The sequence below is a fragment of the Ochotona princeps genome, chromosome 16 (assembly GCF_030435755.1).
Source record: "Ochotona princeps isolate mOchPri1 chromosome 16, mOchPri1.hap1, whole genome shotgun sequence".
Taxonomy (NCBI): domain Eukaryota; kingdom Metazoa; phylum Chordata; class Mammalia; order Lagomorpha; family Ochotonidae; genus Ochotona; species Ochotona princeps.
In genome coordinates, this window is record NC_080847.1 from 47,631,581 (window position 1) to 47,648,149 (window position 16,569).

A 16,569-nucleotide genomic window follows, 5' to 3' on the forward strand; every position below is an offset into this window, starting at 1 on the left:
TTCCCTCTCTCTGCTCTCTCTCTCACCCTCTCGCACTCTCTCACTCTCTTGTACTCTCTCTCTCTCATTGTCTCGCTTTCTCTCGCTCTCTTGCTCTCCTTCTCTGCCTCTGCCCTCTGGGAGGACCTAAGGATAAGACCAGTGAGACAGTCCTCCCCAGAACCTGGCTGTGCTGCACGCTGCAGGATTGCCAGCCTTCAGAAGTATGAGGAAATGCACAGCCCAGGCTCGGGCAGGTAGTTAGGACGGTCCAAGCAACTCAGATGCTTGCTAATCCTTTCAGTTTCTTTTTTTTATTATTATTATTGTTGTTATTATGATTTTCTATGATACAGGTTTGAAGGCACAGGAATTCCCTACTCTAGCTCCTCTTCCTCCCTCCCCATTCTCTCTACCTTCCATCTCTCCCATATTATTAGAATAATGTAGTCCTTCAGCTACAGTCACAATCCCAACACTCTGCTATTTAAGTGTATCATAACATTGTAGGTATAGGCAATGGAAGAAAATCTAGTATCAAGTTGTCAGGGTATGTTAAACAGTTTCATAGACAGTCCTTCTTTTATTTCAACCCAGAGAAAAACATTGGCCTCTTCAACAAATGCAGTAGGGACACCTGGATATCCACAAGCAGAAGGGAGAAACAAGATGCCGCCTTTACCTTATACAAAAATGAACTCTGAATGGATCAAGGACCTAAATCTGTATCACTTGGGTTTCTTTTAGAAATCATGTGTGCTATCTAACTCCCACTTTTCTGTGGTGTCTATTTCTTACGGTTGATAACATTTTCCTTCCTTTTTTTTCATGGAGTCAATGCTTTTTCTGATACCTGTGTTGCAGATAACTTCACAGGTATTTCAGTTCTATTGAACTGTTATAAAGATACGTTTTTTTTTGTTGTTTTTTTTAAAGATTTATTTATTTTATTACAGTCAGATATACAGAAAGGAGGAGAGACAGAGAGGAAGATGATTCACTCCCCAAGTGAGCTGCAACGGGCCGATGCGCGCCGATCCGAAGCCGGGAACCTGGAACCTCTTCCGGGTCTCCCACACGGGTGCAGGGTTCCAAGGCTTTGGGCCATCCTCCACTGCTTTCCCAGGCCACAAGCAGGGAGCTGGATGGGAAGTGGAGCTGCTGGGATTAGAACCGGCACCCATATGGGATCCCCGGGCGTTTAAGACGAGGACTTTAGCCGCTAGGCCACGCCGCCGGGCCCAAAGATATGTTTTATTATTACAAGGTCAAACTGATCAAAATGTTCACCTTTATAAGGACCGGAATTATGGTACAATGTGCTAACCTGCCACCTGTGACTCTAGCATCCCATATTGGAGGACTTGTTCAAGTCCCGGCTGCTCTGTTTCCAACTCAGCTCCAACAATGACTAAATACTTGGGCTCCAGCCTGCCACACCCCCCATGTGAGAATCCAGGATACAGCTCCTGGCTCCTGGTCATTGTAATCATTTAGGGAGTGAACCAACAGATGGAAGGTGTCTCTCGCTGTCTTCCCCTTTCTTTGTCACTCTGATTTTCAAAAAACTAAATAAAAATTTATAATAAACAGCTTTCTTTCATTAGGTAATCTAAGCTATTATCAGAGCAATCTAAGTTATTTGTTGGGATGCTTTCTTTTTTCTTTCTGTATTTTTATTTATTTGAAAGGCAGAGAGATAGGGAGATGTCCCATCTGCTGATTCATTCCTTAAACACTCACAACAGCCAAGGCCAAAATCAGGATCAGGAACAATCCAGGTCTCCCACGTGAGTACCAGGGACCACTCAACCATCACTGACTATTTTCCCAAAATGGTATTCAGCAGGAAGCTGGAGTTAGGAGCCGAGACAGGACTCAAGTGCAAACACTGTAATATGAGATGCAGGCAGCCCATCATGGTGTCTCAGCACCAGGCCAAACGCTCACTGGGATAATTTTCTCATGTCAATATTTGCTTTGATTATCATGCTGAACTTTTTGGGTATAAAATCCATCATTTTACATGCATGAATTGCCTATGTGAAATTTGAACTCTCAACAGTTTTAGGATTCCATTCTATAGTTTTCATTTAGCTCTTTAGCTAAAGTCTTCAATAAAATACAAAGTATTATTAATAATAGCAGGCATTGTCATATTGTTCCTAAGGTTTTACTATTAAAGCATACAATTGATATAGATTTTTTGGCAAAAATTCCATCTGCTTTAATATGTTGTTTTCGATGCCTGGCTTAAAGATACTTTTCATTAGAAACTCGTGTTGGGGCCTGGCGTGGTAGCCTAGCAGCTAAAGTCCTCGCCTTGAATGTGCCAGGATCCCACATAGGTGCTGGTTTTAATCCTGGCAGCTCCACTTCCCATCCAGCTCCCTGCTTGTGGCCTGAGAAAGCAGTGGAGGATGGCCCAAAGCCTTGGGACCCTGCACCCGTGTGGGAGACCCAGAAGAAGTTCCTGGCTCCTGGCTTCGGATTGGTTCAGCTCCAGCCATTATAGCCGCTGGGGAGTGAACCATTGGATAGAAGATCTTCCTCTCTGTCTCTCCTCCTCTCTGTATATCTGACTTTGCAATTAAAAAAAAAATAAATCTTTAAAAAAAATTTTTAAAGAAATTTGTGTTGAAGTACAACAGATATTTTCCAATATCTATTAAGGTAATATGTGGAATTTTAATTTATCCAGATTTAGTTAACCAAATTTTTCCTGATGAGTCATCCTTTGTACTCTTGGGAAAATTTTACTAGGTCATAATCTATTGTTCTTTTAATATACGATGGATATTGTTTTCTTATATATTGTTTTAATCCTTTACTTGGACATGAATCTACTGTATAATTTTGATTTGGAGGTGGTTCTTATCTAGTGAGCAAAGAGGCAGTGTCAGCAAAATAAAATGTGTGGGTTGGGCCAGTGTTGTGATTCAGTGGTGTAAGTGGCCACCTGCAATGCTGGTATCCCATACCAGTGCCACAGGTTTCAGCCTTCACTGTTGCATTTCCCATCCGGTTCCTTGCTTGTGGCCTGGGAAAGCTATCGAGCATGGCCCAGGTGCTTGGGTCCCTGCACCCACATGGGAGACCCAGAAGAAGCTCTGGACTCCTGGCTTCAGACTGGCCCAGTCCTGGCCATTATGGCCACCTGGGGAGTGAATCAGCAGATAGAAGATCTCTGTAGCTCTCCTCTCTGTAATACTATCTCTCAAATAAATAGAATCTGTTGTTGTTGTTGTTGTTGTTGTTGTTGTTAAAAAGTTGGTGTGAAGCAACTTGGTATAATTTTTTTTTATTAGACTTAATTTATTTAAAAGACAGAATTACAGAGAGGAGAAACAAAGAGATTTTTCCATCTGCTGGGTCACTCCCCAAATGACCACAATGGCAAATCTGAAGTTAGGAGCTTGGAGCTTCTTCTAGGATTACCACATAGGTACAGAGGCTCAAGGATGCAGGCCATCTTCCACTGCTTCCCCAGGCCATAGGCAGGGAGCTTGAGCATAAATGGAGCAAGTAGGACTCAAACCATTGCCCATATAACATGTTGGTCTACAGACAGCAGATTTACCCACAATATCATGATGCTGAAATAAACAAACCATTTGTTTTTAATAATGATTTTTAAAAATATATTTATTTACTTGAAAGGCAGTGAGAGGAGAGATCTATTTGCTGGTTCATTCTCCAAATGCCTGCAACAGCCAAGGCTGGGTCAGCCTGAAGCCAGGAGCCCAGAATTCCATCTGGTCTCCCACATGGGTAACAGGTTTTTGAGTACTTGGGCCACCTTTTGCTGCTTTCCCAGACAACACATAAGCAGATAGCAGACTGGAAGCAGCACAGCTGGGACTGGAAACCAGGCTCTGACATGGACTCCAGTATTATATGCAGCAGCTTAAACTGCTGAGCCACAACACTGCAACCCCTGAATAATTCCTAATACATAATAATTATTGATGTTAAGGCCAGCCTTGTGGCATAGTGGGTAAAGTCATTGCCTGCAAAAACCAGAATCCCTTATGGCCCCTGATTTGTGCCCTGGTTGTCCCACTTCCAATCCAACTCCCTGTTAATAACCTGAGAAAAGTAGTGGAAGATGACACAAATGCCTGGGCCCCTGTTACCCATTTGAGAGATCTGGAAAAAGTAATTGGATCCTAATCTCAGCCTGGCTCAGCACTGCAGCCACGCAGGGGGTAAACCAGCAGATGGAAGATTCTCTCTCTCTGATATAACTCATTTTCAAATAAACTGCTTTTTAAAAAACTGACGTTGTAACTAAAAGCCTTCTGAAAATCTCCAGAACCCAATGGCTTCATTGGCAAATTATACCAAGTAAATAACTCCATTTCCATAGAGTCTCCTCCCAAAATCAAAAAGGAGAGACTATTTTCAACTCACTGTACGAGGCCAGTATTATACTAACACGAAAGCCATAAAATATATTATCAACAGAAAGCTATACATGAATATAAACAGAACAATATTCAAAACGGTATTATCCAATCAAACAAGATGTATACAAACAGAATACACCAACCGAGCCCAGTGCGGTGGCCTAGCAGCTAAAGTCCTCGCCTTAGACACACCAGGATTCCATATGGGCATCGGTTCTGGTCCCGGCAGCCCTACTTCCCATCTAGCTCCCTGCTTGTGGCCTGGGAAAGCAGTCGAGGACTGCCCAAAGCCTTGGGACCCTGCACCTACGTGGCAGATTTGGAGGAAGTTCCTGGCTCCTGGCTTCAGATCGGTGCAGCACAGGCTGTTGCAGTCACTTGGGGAATGAATTATCGGATGGAAGATCTTCCTCTCTGTCTCTCCTCCTCTTCATATACCTGACTTTGCAATAATAAAAAAAATACAACTGAAGTTCAGTCCCAAAATACCAAGCTCATTCAATATTAGAAAAAAGATCAATGAATATATTCATTAATCAGTTATTATCTTGACTGCCTAGAGAACGAAAACCACATGATCACATCAACTAATACAAAGAATTCCCAACAGAAATTCAACAGACTAGGACTGGAAAAGGATGTTGATGTTCTGATCCTGAAAAACAAAAACAGGACAAAATAAAAGAACAACAACAACAAAAACAAAAGGGCCCAGGTCGGTAGCCTAGCAGCTAAAAGTCCTCGCCTTGCATGCACTAGGATCATATATGGTCACCAGCTCTCATCCTGACAGCCCCATTTCCCATCCAGCTCCCTGCTTGTGGCCTGGGAAAGCAGTAGAGGATGGCCCAAAGCCTTGTGAACCCTGCACTCAGCAGCTACCGTTGCGGCTCGCTTGAGGAGTGAACCATTGGATGCAAGATCTTCCTCTCTGTATATCTGACTTTACAATAAAATTAAATAAGTCTTTTTTTTAAGATTAATTTATTTTTATTGCAAAGTCAGATGTACAGAGAGGAGGAGAGACAGAGAGGAGGATCTTCCATCCGATGATTCATTCCCCAAAGGCTACAATGGCTGGAGCTGAGCCAATCCGAAGCCAGGAGCCAGGAACTTCTTCTGAGTCTCCCACACAGGTGCAGGGTCCCAAGGCTTTGGGCCGTCCTCCACTGCTTTCCCAGGCCACAAGCAGGGAGCTGGATGGGAAGTGAGGTTGCCGGGACCAGCACCAATGCCCATATGGGATCCTGGCGTGTCCAAGGCGAGGATTTAAGCAGCTAGGCCACCGCGCCAGGCCCAAGACTTTTCTTAGTGACAGGACACATGGTAGGGGAAGAAAGGTTGTCACTCAGCTGGGCCCCCGTGGTGCAGGTGGCCATCTCTACACAGGATCCCCAGCCAGGGAGGGAGTCCTACATGTGCAGAGACCGCATCCCCTGCGGTCAGGCAGGTATGAGCAGGTAACTTGGACAGGTGTTGACTGACACTGATGATTTACGTATGCCTGGGGAGAGGCGCTTGTAAAAGTTGGTGCCAGGCTGGTGGGATACCAAGCAGTACAATTCTCCCACGTCATTTTGAGGCTGTCTGGGCTTGGACAGCTTGGCAAGTTGTGGGCTGCTCAATCTCCAGCTGCAAGTCCAGATCAACACAGTAAGTCACAAAAAGAGAGAAATAGCATACTGATTGGACCGAGTCCAACAACCTTTAATTACAGTTGACTTGTTTGCCTTCTAGCACTAATAAAACGAGGTCAGCAAGCCTGCAGGTTGCAGTATCAGTACACAAGATATATGCTAGCCTTGAGCAGTCAACAGATAAAATTTTAAACAGTACCATTTAGGGGCCGACTTTGTGGCAAGCAGCAACCTGAATCCCTTACGGTCACAAGTTCCTATACCAGCAGCTTCACTTTTGATCCAGCTCCCGCTAATGGCCTGGGAAAAGCAGCGGAAGATGGCTTACTTGTTTGGGCTCCTGCACCCACTTGGGAGACCCGAAGGAGGCTCCCGATTCCTGGTTTCAGCTGGCCCCTCCCCGCTGTGTGGTCAATTCTCTCTCAGGGCTCTGGGCTGGGACCGGGCAATGAAGTCAGCACGAGGAAGCCACGCCTTTTTCCTGCTTGGAGGCGGAACCTGAGCCAAGTTGACCAGTCACTTGAGAGAACCAAAATGACCCGCCCCACCACCACACCAATTAGCAGCCAGGTCTTGGCTTCTGCAATCCAATTAGCCACAGCCACCCCTCTGCCAATAGGAAAGGGCTTGTCTGATTTCCATGGTAATTCTTCCTTGGTTCTGAGTAGCCCCCCCCCCCCCCCCCCCCCCGTGGCTCTCTGATAGTGCCAAGTTCAGGTACCCTACTGGGAACGTTTGAGGGGGTCAAGAAGAGTTATCACTAGGGGGGAGAGGGGTGGTTCGGGCGAACTGAGAAGTATTTAGGGTTTAGGAGACTTCAGCCGCTAGGCCACCGCGGGGAACAGGGAAGCTGTTATGCATCCATGGCGTTGTTCAAAGGATCAACATGCTGGTTTCCCGGCAGAGGGGTGTTGCAGGGAGACCGGGCAGTTAGACTTTATAACTGGACAGAGCAGAGGCTATGGGTGGTCCCGCAGAGTTGATGAGTGATCGGAAGTCTTAGAGGAATCACCAGAGAGGTTAGGGGCGGGGCAGTTATGGGGTCAACAGTTTAAGGTCATATCAAGACTATAAAGGATTCACAGGATGAGGGAATGGGGGTTTTATAGATGGGACAGTCAATAGAGCTATTGTAGACATGAGGAGCTTCGCAGGGTGAGGCTTTATCATAAAACAGTGAATTTATAACGGGTGTTTTGCTGATGAAAGGGAAAATGTTCACATGTTTAGTAAAGTTCATCTTAGTAGGGTGTTTGAGGGGGCAAAGGGAAGGCTGATTTGGGGGTGGTGATGGTGTCATAGGAACAAAATGTTATGGGGAGGCCAATTGGGGTTTTAGGAAGGCCATTTGAGTGCCATCAGAGTCCGGGATTCCTTGGGAGACAGTAGAGGAAGAGAGGACCAAGTGAGAAATATGATGGAGGCTGGGGAAGAGGTTATAGGACAAAGGCAAGGGACCACAGGGAAGGTTAGAAGATTCTAGGGGTAGGAAGGTGTTAAAATGGATAGAGGTTAGAGGGGACCTGGTGGGAAGTGAGTCAATGTTAAGGAGGTGCGTTAATGAAGATCTTCTAGCAAACAAGGAGAGGTGTGTGGGGGTAGTGGGGATGGAGTAGCAAGGAACGGGAGGATCCAGAAGGCTCACTCAGGCATAACTGCTCTCTGCTCCTAGGAGTTTGAACTTATGGTTGACCACATGGACATCGAAGCTAATGACCACTTCTGCCTGTCCCTTACTGCCTTCCTTTGGTGTCTTCCTTTAGGCACTGCAGCCTTGATCTTATCTCACAAGGTGAGAATCTACCATCACCAGTCCCCAGTCCTCTCCCATCCTCACTCTGACCCCAACTTTACTGCTCCCTTGTTCTTTTTGTGCTAGGAACCCTAGTGGTAGCCCCTCTTGTGGGTTCAGTGCCCACCCTGGGTCCTTAGTGTCCCACAATCAGTAACACTGTTAAGCTCCTCCTCTCCTGTCTTCCCTCCCCCCCCCCCGAACTTCAGACAATGCACTACAATCAATCGAATGAGTATGAACGGGCAGCCAAGACCTCCAGACGAGCGTACTACATGGCTATCTCAGGCATTGTTGTGGGAATCTTCACTATCCCCCTGTTGTTTTTTTCATTGTACTTACTTCAGAAATAACCCCCTTCCCAGCTCATGAACAAATCATCAAATATATATAACAGTGTCAATTACCCTGGTTGTGAATACTTATTTGTGGCGAGGGGGACACTTGGCTCATCAACCCTTGGAATCCCAAGCTAATTAAGCTCAAGGGGGAAAAAAAAAGGAAGAAACTCAAATGTTCTTTCTAACCTACCACTCAATATAACAGTTGTCATACCAAAGGCTAACAAGCTGGGGACTGGACACACCTAATAATCAGTCTTGTACCTGTTTCTTAAAGGGTTTTTGAACAACAACCTAGACACGTTTATCAATGCTCTAACTTGGGTTCGAGGTCTGTTGGCAAAACCCTGAAGCTGGCCAAGTCACCTGTAGCCACAGCACCCTCCTAGAATTTTGGGAGATGGTGTAGAAGGAAAGTAGTGGAAATGGGGATACTGTACCACCATTGTCCAAGATGGACTAGGTAGAGAACAGTCTAAAAAGAACAGTGTCATGGTCATTAGAAGGTTGAGGAGCCACACTCTAGCTCAGCCAAGGGGAGTCTGACCCTACCTGCAGCACTGAGGCTTAATTGGTGTCTGAAACTACTAGTCAAGAAAGAGGCTGGAGCTGGTGGTGTGGTGCAGTGGGTAATGCTACTGTCTGTGACACAGGCATTTCATATGGGCACCAGTTTGTGTCCCTGTTGCTCCATTCTTAATCCAGCTCCATTCAAGTGTACCTGGGAAAAGAAGCAAGAAGACAACCCAAGTGTTTAGGCCCCTGCCACCCAAATGGAATACCCAAATGAAATTCTTGGCTTCTGCCTAGCCTGGTGCTGGCTATTTTGGCCATCTGGGAAGTAAACCAGCAGATGGAAGATCTGTCTCCTTCAAAATAAATTTTTAAAAATAGAGAGGCAGCTTACATCTTTCACAACCACACCATTCTTCCTCACTCCAACCCCAAAGGGTAAGGGTAAGCCATTTTGTTACCATGTGGCCTGGGGTTTCCAGGATGGTACAGAGCCAAGGAGGAAGCAAGAACTACAGGAGGAAGAGGCTGAATCCTCAACCACGTCATCAGTAAACTGTGTTCCAGCCAGAGAGTGCCCAAGGAGTTTGGTGGATATTAGCTCATGAAAACTCCACATTGACACTGAAAGGTAAGTACTTCACATTTATGGTCTCCAGTTCACTCATAATAGAAATTGAAGCCAGAGATGCCAAGAGATTCGCATTAGGTCATTAAGCCTTGTGACAGTACAGTTGGCATTCAAACCCAAGCCATCAAACTGTAGGGTCTTGACTCATGATAACTGCCTTCCAGTGTTTGAACTGGTGGACCGAATGTCCCCAGAACCAATCTACTCTGAGCCAGTGAATTATGAGCAAGAAGAGACTAGGCTTAACTTTTTAGAAACTTTTACAGAAAAGAGAGTTTCTACAAAAGCATATTTTTATATCAGATTAAAAGATTATCTTTTCCAGGGCCCGGCGGCATGGCCTAGCAGCTAAAGTCCTCACCTTGAACGCCCCGGGATCCCATATGGGCGCCGGTTCTAATCCCAGCAGCTCCACTTCCCATCCAGCTCCCTGCTTGTGGCCTGGGAAAGCAGTCGAGGACGGCCCAATGCTTTGGGACCCTGCACCCAGAAGAGGTTCCTGGTTCCCGGCATCGGATTGGCGCGCACCGGCCGTTGCGGCTCACCTGGGGAGTGATTCATCGGACGGAAGATCTTCCTCTCTGTCTCTCTTCCTCTCTGTATATCTGACTTTGCAATAAAATAAATAGATCTTTAAAAAAAAAAAAAGATTATCTTTTCCAGTGATGTTGCTTAAGTATTTTTCCAAAGTAGTTTTACCATTTTCTCATTCTAGCTATTGTGTTTAATGGTTTCAGTGGCTCCATATCCTTATCAGCACTTGGAATAGCCTTTTTAATTTCAGTCATTCTCATAAGTATCTCATTGTAACTTCTACTTGCATTTCCCTGATGACTTTTCCATTATCACCTTTTCAAATAGTTATTTGCCATCTATAAACCTATTTGGAGTTCTGTCTATTCAAATATTTTGCCCATTTTAATTGGATTTTTCCTGCTTTCCTTTTTTTAAAATATTTTATTTATTTTTATTAGAAAGGTAGATTTATAGAGAGAAGTAGAAACAGAAGGGAGAGATCTTCCACCTACTGGTTCACTCCCCAAATGGCTGCAACAGTCAGAGCTGAATTGATCCGAACCTAGCATCCAGGAGTCTCTTTCAAGTCTCCCAGGTGAATGCAGGGTCCCAAAGACTTGGACTACCCTCTGCTGCTTTTCAAGTGCATTAGCAGAGACATGAATTGGAAGTGAAACAGCTGGGACATTAACCAGCACCCAAATTTGATGCCAGCACTGGAAGGTGGAAGAATAATGTGTTGAGCCACTGGGCCCAGCGCGGTGGCCTAGCAGCTAAAGTCCTCACTTCGAACGTGCTGATATCCCATATGGGCAGCTGGTTCTAATCCTGGCAGCTCCACTTCCCATCCAGCTCCCTGCTTGTGGCCTGGGAAAGCAGTAGAGGATGGCCCAAAGCCTTGGGACCCTGCACCCGCGTGGGAGACCTGGAGGAAGTTCCTGGCTCCTGGCTTCACTGGCCATTGCAGTCACTTGGAGAGTGAATCATTGGACAGAAGATCTTCCTCTCTGTCTCTCTTCCTCTCTGTATATCTGACTTTGCAATAAAAATAAGTAAATCTTAAAAAAAAAAAAAAAGCACTGATCCATGGCACCAGCCCCTCTTATCTTCTTACTATTGGGGTTTAAGCATTCGTGACATATTATGGAATCAAGCCTTTTGTCAAATGTGGTATATATATACCACCTCTAGTCTGCAGCTTGTCTTTTAAATTTCTTAATGGTGAAATTGAATAACAGCAGCATTTTTAATGGAGACCAATTTTATCAATTTTTAATAATACTTTTATCGTTGTACATCTTTTCCTAAATATCTTCTCCAATATTCTCCTCTACAAGTTTTATACTTAGGCTTAGGATCCAGACTGAGTTCGTTGTTGTTTGGTGCAAAGCAGAGATGTGTTCGTTTTTTTGCATATGGATATTCAATTATTCCAGGACCATTCGTCAGACTAGATTTCTTCAATGAATTGCCTAGGAACCTTTAAAAACTCAATTTTCCATGTATATTTTCATCTATTTCTGAACCAAGAATTTAATGTTCTTTTTCATTATACAGGCTGCTAACCAGAGTCTTTATCACTACGACTTTATAACAAGCCTTTAATTAAAAGATCATCAAGTCCCTATTCCTGTTCTTCTAGCTCAAAGGTGTTTTACCCATTCTAGTTATTTACAAACAAGTTTATGAATAAACTTGTCAATTAAAAAAAAAGCCTGTGCATATTGTCACTTTGTCACTGAGATCCACAAGTCATTGACTCAACAGCTCTAATTGAAGAATATAGCCTATTTCTCCATTTATGTAGACCTTTTTTCAATTTCTTTCTTAGCAATATTTTGTAGTTTTCCATGGTTATATTTCGTGTATATTTCATAATATTTATTCTGAAGTTTTTTTCTTTAAAAAAAAAGTTTATCTTGCGCCTTGCAGAGACAGAATCGTCAGAGGCTTTGCTCTCTTCCATGAGCTTTGGGGACTTGGGAGTTGTGCTGGGGGCTGGGGGCTATCGGAGTGGGCCTGAGATTGTGCACGTATTTCAGGTGGGGAGGGACAAGGGAAAAAAACCCACACTCCTGTGGTATGCCATGGTGGGCCAGTCCTGGAGTCTCGAGTATGCACTTTTGTCCCAGGCGGGAGGAAGGTTAAGGTCCCAGGCCAGCACGTGTACCAGAGGACCAGATCTGGGGACCAGTCTATGGTTTGGGTTCCTAGTGGGCAGGCAGAGCTCCAGGCCAGCATACCACCCCACCAGAAGACTGGACTTGGGAAGACCAGGCTATGGGAAACCCATGTGATCCCAGACACTGGGACTGTGCATTGTTCAGGGAGAACCACTGAAGGAGTATGTTGCAGATGAGGAATGATTTCTGGGGACTTCCATCAATAAGGTCACTGTACTTGCAGGCAAGTGATAGGGGGGTGAGACAAAGTGGTTTGGAGGAGAGAAACTGGAGGACCTTTCTGGATCAGACTGATGCACCTGCCCACATGGAAGACCTGAGCTGGGCTAGTTAGCATCAACCAGTACAGACCACCACCCACCAGCATACACTAAAACTACGGCTGGGGACCAGCCAGTGAGTGTCAGAAGAGGGGATAGGTAATTTTAGGCTGAACCATGATGCTAACCACGCAAGAGAACTAGATCTGGGGCAGATTCTGTGAGGGATATGTGGACTCACCCCTGTGGAATTACAATATCCACTGGTTTGCTCAAGTGCTGGGGGTAGTGATGGGCCAAACTAGGCAAGACCACGGAACCCTCCAATACTCATGGGTACTAGGTACTGGGAATGGGAACAGGCCTGGCTGATCCAGGCTGCAGCAGCCATAGGCACACCCAATGTGGCCAGGCCACATCCACCAGCTCACACAAAGACCAAGACAGAGCATGGCAAACTATGCTGGGTAAGGACCTAGCACCTGCTGGTATATGTGAGAGCTGCGTCTGGAAGTAGGCCTGGTGAGGGACTTGGGGAACTCCCCCGGTGGGCCATAGCTTCTGCTGGTAAGCATATGATTCAGGCCTGGGTGTTGGTCAGGCCAGGCAAGGTAGTTCCACTTGTCAGCAAGTGTGTGGGTTGGTTCTAGGGGGGCAGAGCAGGGCCAGGTCAAACCTAAGCACACTAGCATGTGCAGAAGCCAGGATGGAGTGTGGGCCATGCTGGGCAAGCTATTACATCTACCGGTTGTAGGGCACACTGGATGGGGGCACCTGATGGGAGCATACTGGGCAGTGTTAGGCTATAGCACTCACCAGTGAGAGTTGGGACTGGGGGCAGGCCTTGACAGGCCAGGCTGCAGCATCTGATGACAAAAGCAAAGACAGGGATGCATTATGTCAGGCTGGGTCAGAGCAACCACTAACACATGCAAGAGATATGGCTGGCAGCAGGCCTGGTTGGGGAGCGAAGGGGATGCCCTGGCTGGATTGTAGCTCTCACTGGTGAGTGTGAGAGCTGGAATGGGGTTGACAAACTGCATTGGACATGACTGCAGTGTATCTCAGCAAGGTGTGGACTGAGTCTAAGGGGTACCAGACTGGGCTTGACTCTAGCACCTCACAAGAACTAAGATGGGTGGACAGGCTGGGCTAGGCCTCAGCACCGACTGAAACACGTGAGAGTTGGTTCAATAAGTGAATCTGGGGATCTGAGGGTGGATTGGGTGTAGCTGGGCTGTAGCACCCAACAGGAGGCAGTTTGAGTGTGGACTGGTCAGGCAAGACTGCTATTCCTACCAAGACAGAAGGTGAGCCAAGTCAAGCTGGGCCATGGACCCACCAGTGTGTGTGAGATCCCGACAGCTCCGCTTCCCATCCAGCTCCCTGCTTGTGGCCTGGGAAAGCAGTAGAGGATGGCCCAAAGCCTTGGGACCCTGCACCCGCGTGGGAGACCCGGAAGAGGTTCCTGGCTCCTGGCTTCACCGGCCATTGCAGTCACTTGGAGAGTGAATCATCAGACAGAAGATCTTCCTCTGTCTTTCTTCCTCTCTGTATATCTGACTTTGCAATAAAAATAAAATAAATCTTTAAAAAAAACATGCTTGAATTAGATATAGAAATAACCTGGATAAAACAAATGGGCTTGGGTGGGCCTGGGCCACCATCTCCCTGAGGGTGGGGTGTCTGGTGGGGTCCAGATCGCCTGGCCTGGGTCCTTGGGCTCACCTGTGCTCCACAGGTGCCAGGTCCATTAGCCCCAGGAACAGAGGTCTGGCAGGGCCTGGGTCACAGGTCTGGGGCCTTAGGCCAGCCTGTGAGAACTGGTCCTCCTCAATGGAAGACAGAGCAGTGGGCAGAGGGCATGATGAACATGGGGAATGCGGCAGCCTGCTGGTGCCTGCAGAGGACATCTAGTACCACAGCAGAGGAAGGAGAGCAGGACAGACTGGACAACTGCCATAGCCAAAAGGTGACAGCAAAAATTGGGGCAAATGCAGACTCTAAGGTCTACAGTGTCAGCCATTGGACACTGGGTTTCCTCATTCTTCAATCAATGAGATCGACAGCATTTCAGAATTGCCAAAACTACCTGGGCACAACTCTAGGAGCATGCACCACATTGGGACCCTGGGTTGAATCAAGCGGCCATTCCCCATTCCCGCGTACTGGGGCGGCTGGCAGGCTGGGTATGGCTTCTCCCCTTATCTCTTCTCTTCCCCCAGAAACAGGAAAAAGAAATAGAAAATTTGGAAACAATGATTAAATCCATTTTCCCTGTCCCTTGATCCTTCCCATCCTGATCAACTATGTTACCATCATCAAAAAATAAATTTTAAAAAAAAGTGGAGGAAAAGAGGGCAGTGCCATGGCCCAACCAGCTAATCATCCACATTACAGTGCCAGCATCTCTTATGGGCACTGGTTCACATCCCGGCAGCTCCACTTCCCATCCAGTTCCCTGCTTATAGCCTGAGAAAGCAGCAGAGGATGGTCCAAGTCCTTAGGACCCTGGACCCATGTGGAAAACCATGAAGAAGCTCCTGGCTCCTGCCTTCAGATCAGCTCAGCTCTAGCCACTGTGGCCATCCAAAAAGTAAACCAGCAGATGGAAGATCTGTGTCTCTCCTTCTCTCTATAAATCTGCCTCTGCAATAAAAATAAATAAATCTTATAAAAAGAAAAATATGAGGAGGGGAGGGCCTGGCACTGTGCCATCACCTATAATACCAGCATCCCATATGAGCACCAATTCTAGCCCTGGCTGCTCTACTTCAGATCCAGCTCATTGCTAATGTGTAAGGCAAAGCAGCAGAAGATGGTTCAAGTCCTTGGGCCCCTGCACCCACATGGGAGACCTGGAAGAGCTCCTGGCTCCTAGCTTTGGACTGGCCCAGCCCCAGTTGAGACCGTTTGGGAAGTGAACCAACAAATGAAACACCTCTCTTTCTCTCTCCCTGTAACTCTGCCTTCCAAATAAATCTTTCTAAAAGAAGCACATAGGGCCCCGCACAGCAGCCTAGCGGCTCACTTTGCACACACCAGGATCCCATATGGGAACTAGTTCTAATCCCGGCAGCCCCGCTTCCCATCCAGCTCCCTGCTTGTGGCCTGGGAAAGCAGTTGAGCACAGCCCAAAGCCTAGGGACCCTGCATCCACGTGGGAGACCTGGAAGAGGCTCTTGGCTCCTGGCTTCAGATCAGCAGTTTCAGCCGTTGCAGCTGCTTGGGGAGTGACTCACTGAACAGAAGATTTTCCTCTCTGTCTCTCTTCCTCTCTGTAAACCTGACTTTCCAAAAAATAATAATAAATAAAATAAATCTTTTTTAAAAAAGGAAGCGCATAAAGAAGTTTTGTCTGGGAGATGAAGAGAGAGTCAAACATGACAATAGCTTTTGCCACCTACCTATGAAATATATTAATACACTTTCAAATCAGACATGAAACACAATTTATATGCCTAGTAGGTTCAAAACAGTTTTCAAAAAAATTGATCAGGGCTAGCTCTGATCAATTAAGTTACCGCCAGTATTCCCTATGGGCACAGTTGAAGTCCCAAATGATCTACTTCCTATCCAGCTTCCAGCTAATGTGCCTAGGAAAGCAGCAGAGGATGGTCCCAAGTCTTTGGGCCCCTGTATCCCATGCAAGAGACCCAGAAGCAGCTTCTGGCTTCTGCCTTCAACCTGGGCCAGGCCTGGACATTTCAGCCATCTAGGGAGTGAACCAGCAGATGGAAGATCTCAATCTCTCTCTCTGACTCTCTTTCTCTGTAAGTCTGCCTTTCAAATAAACAAATATTTTTGTAAAGATTTATTTATTTTTATTACAAATGCAGAGTTACAGAGACAGAGAACACGATCTAGAGCTGGGTCAGCCCAAAGCCAGGAGCCTCTTCTGGGTCTCCCACGTGGGTGCAGCGGCCCAAGGACTTGGGCCATCTTTCACTGCCTTCCCAGGTTCAACAGCCAGGATTTAAACGGGCAATCCAGATGGAGGCCCAACCTAATATATCATGGTGCCAGCTCTCAACAAATATTTCAAACAAACTAAATAAACACATAGATATATTTATATAAACACACATGTATAAATATACATATATAAATACACATATACATATACAAATATATATATATCTTCGGATTAGGTCAACTCTGGCTGTTGCAACCACTTTGTCTCTCCTTCTCTCTGTAAACTATCCTTCCAATAAAAATAAATAAACCTTAAAAAAAAAAAAGAAAGAAAAGAAATTGCCAGTAGTCATCCAATATGGCTGTACTGTTTGACACTTCTACCAGCACAAG

The 16,569-nt window shown here is 46.0% G+C and overlaps 1 protein-coding gene and 1 long non-coding RNA gene across 2 annotated transcripts in view; one reads left to right on the forward strand and one right to left on the reverse strand.

Moving 5' to 3' along the window:
* The window catches only part of ATP4A (ATPase H+/K+ transporting subunit alpha), a 54,377-nt gene extending 47,854 nt beyond the window's left edge, over positions 1–6,523 (reverse strand). Inside the window, exon 1 of the mRNA XM_058674120.1 lies at positions 6,225–6,523. Within this exon, the coding sequence (XP_058530103.1) occupies positions 6,225–6,227 (3 nt within the window). The 5' untranslated portion in view covers positions 6,228–6,523. The remainder of the gene's footprint in view (positions 1–6,224) is intronic.
* Positions 6,524–6,693: 170 nt separating this feature from the next.
* On the forward strand, positions 6,694–8,223 carry LOC105942352 (uncharacterized). The gene is made up of 3 exons (XR_001168416.2): positions 6,694–6,742; positions 7,698–7,817; positions 8,027–8,223. It is a non-coding gene; the product is annotated as an uncharacterized LOC105942352 (long non-coding RNA).
* Positions 8,224–16,569: the final 8,346 nt, after the last annotated feature.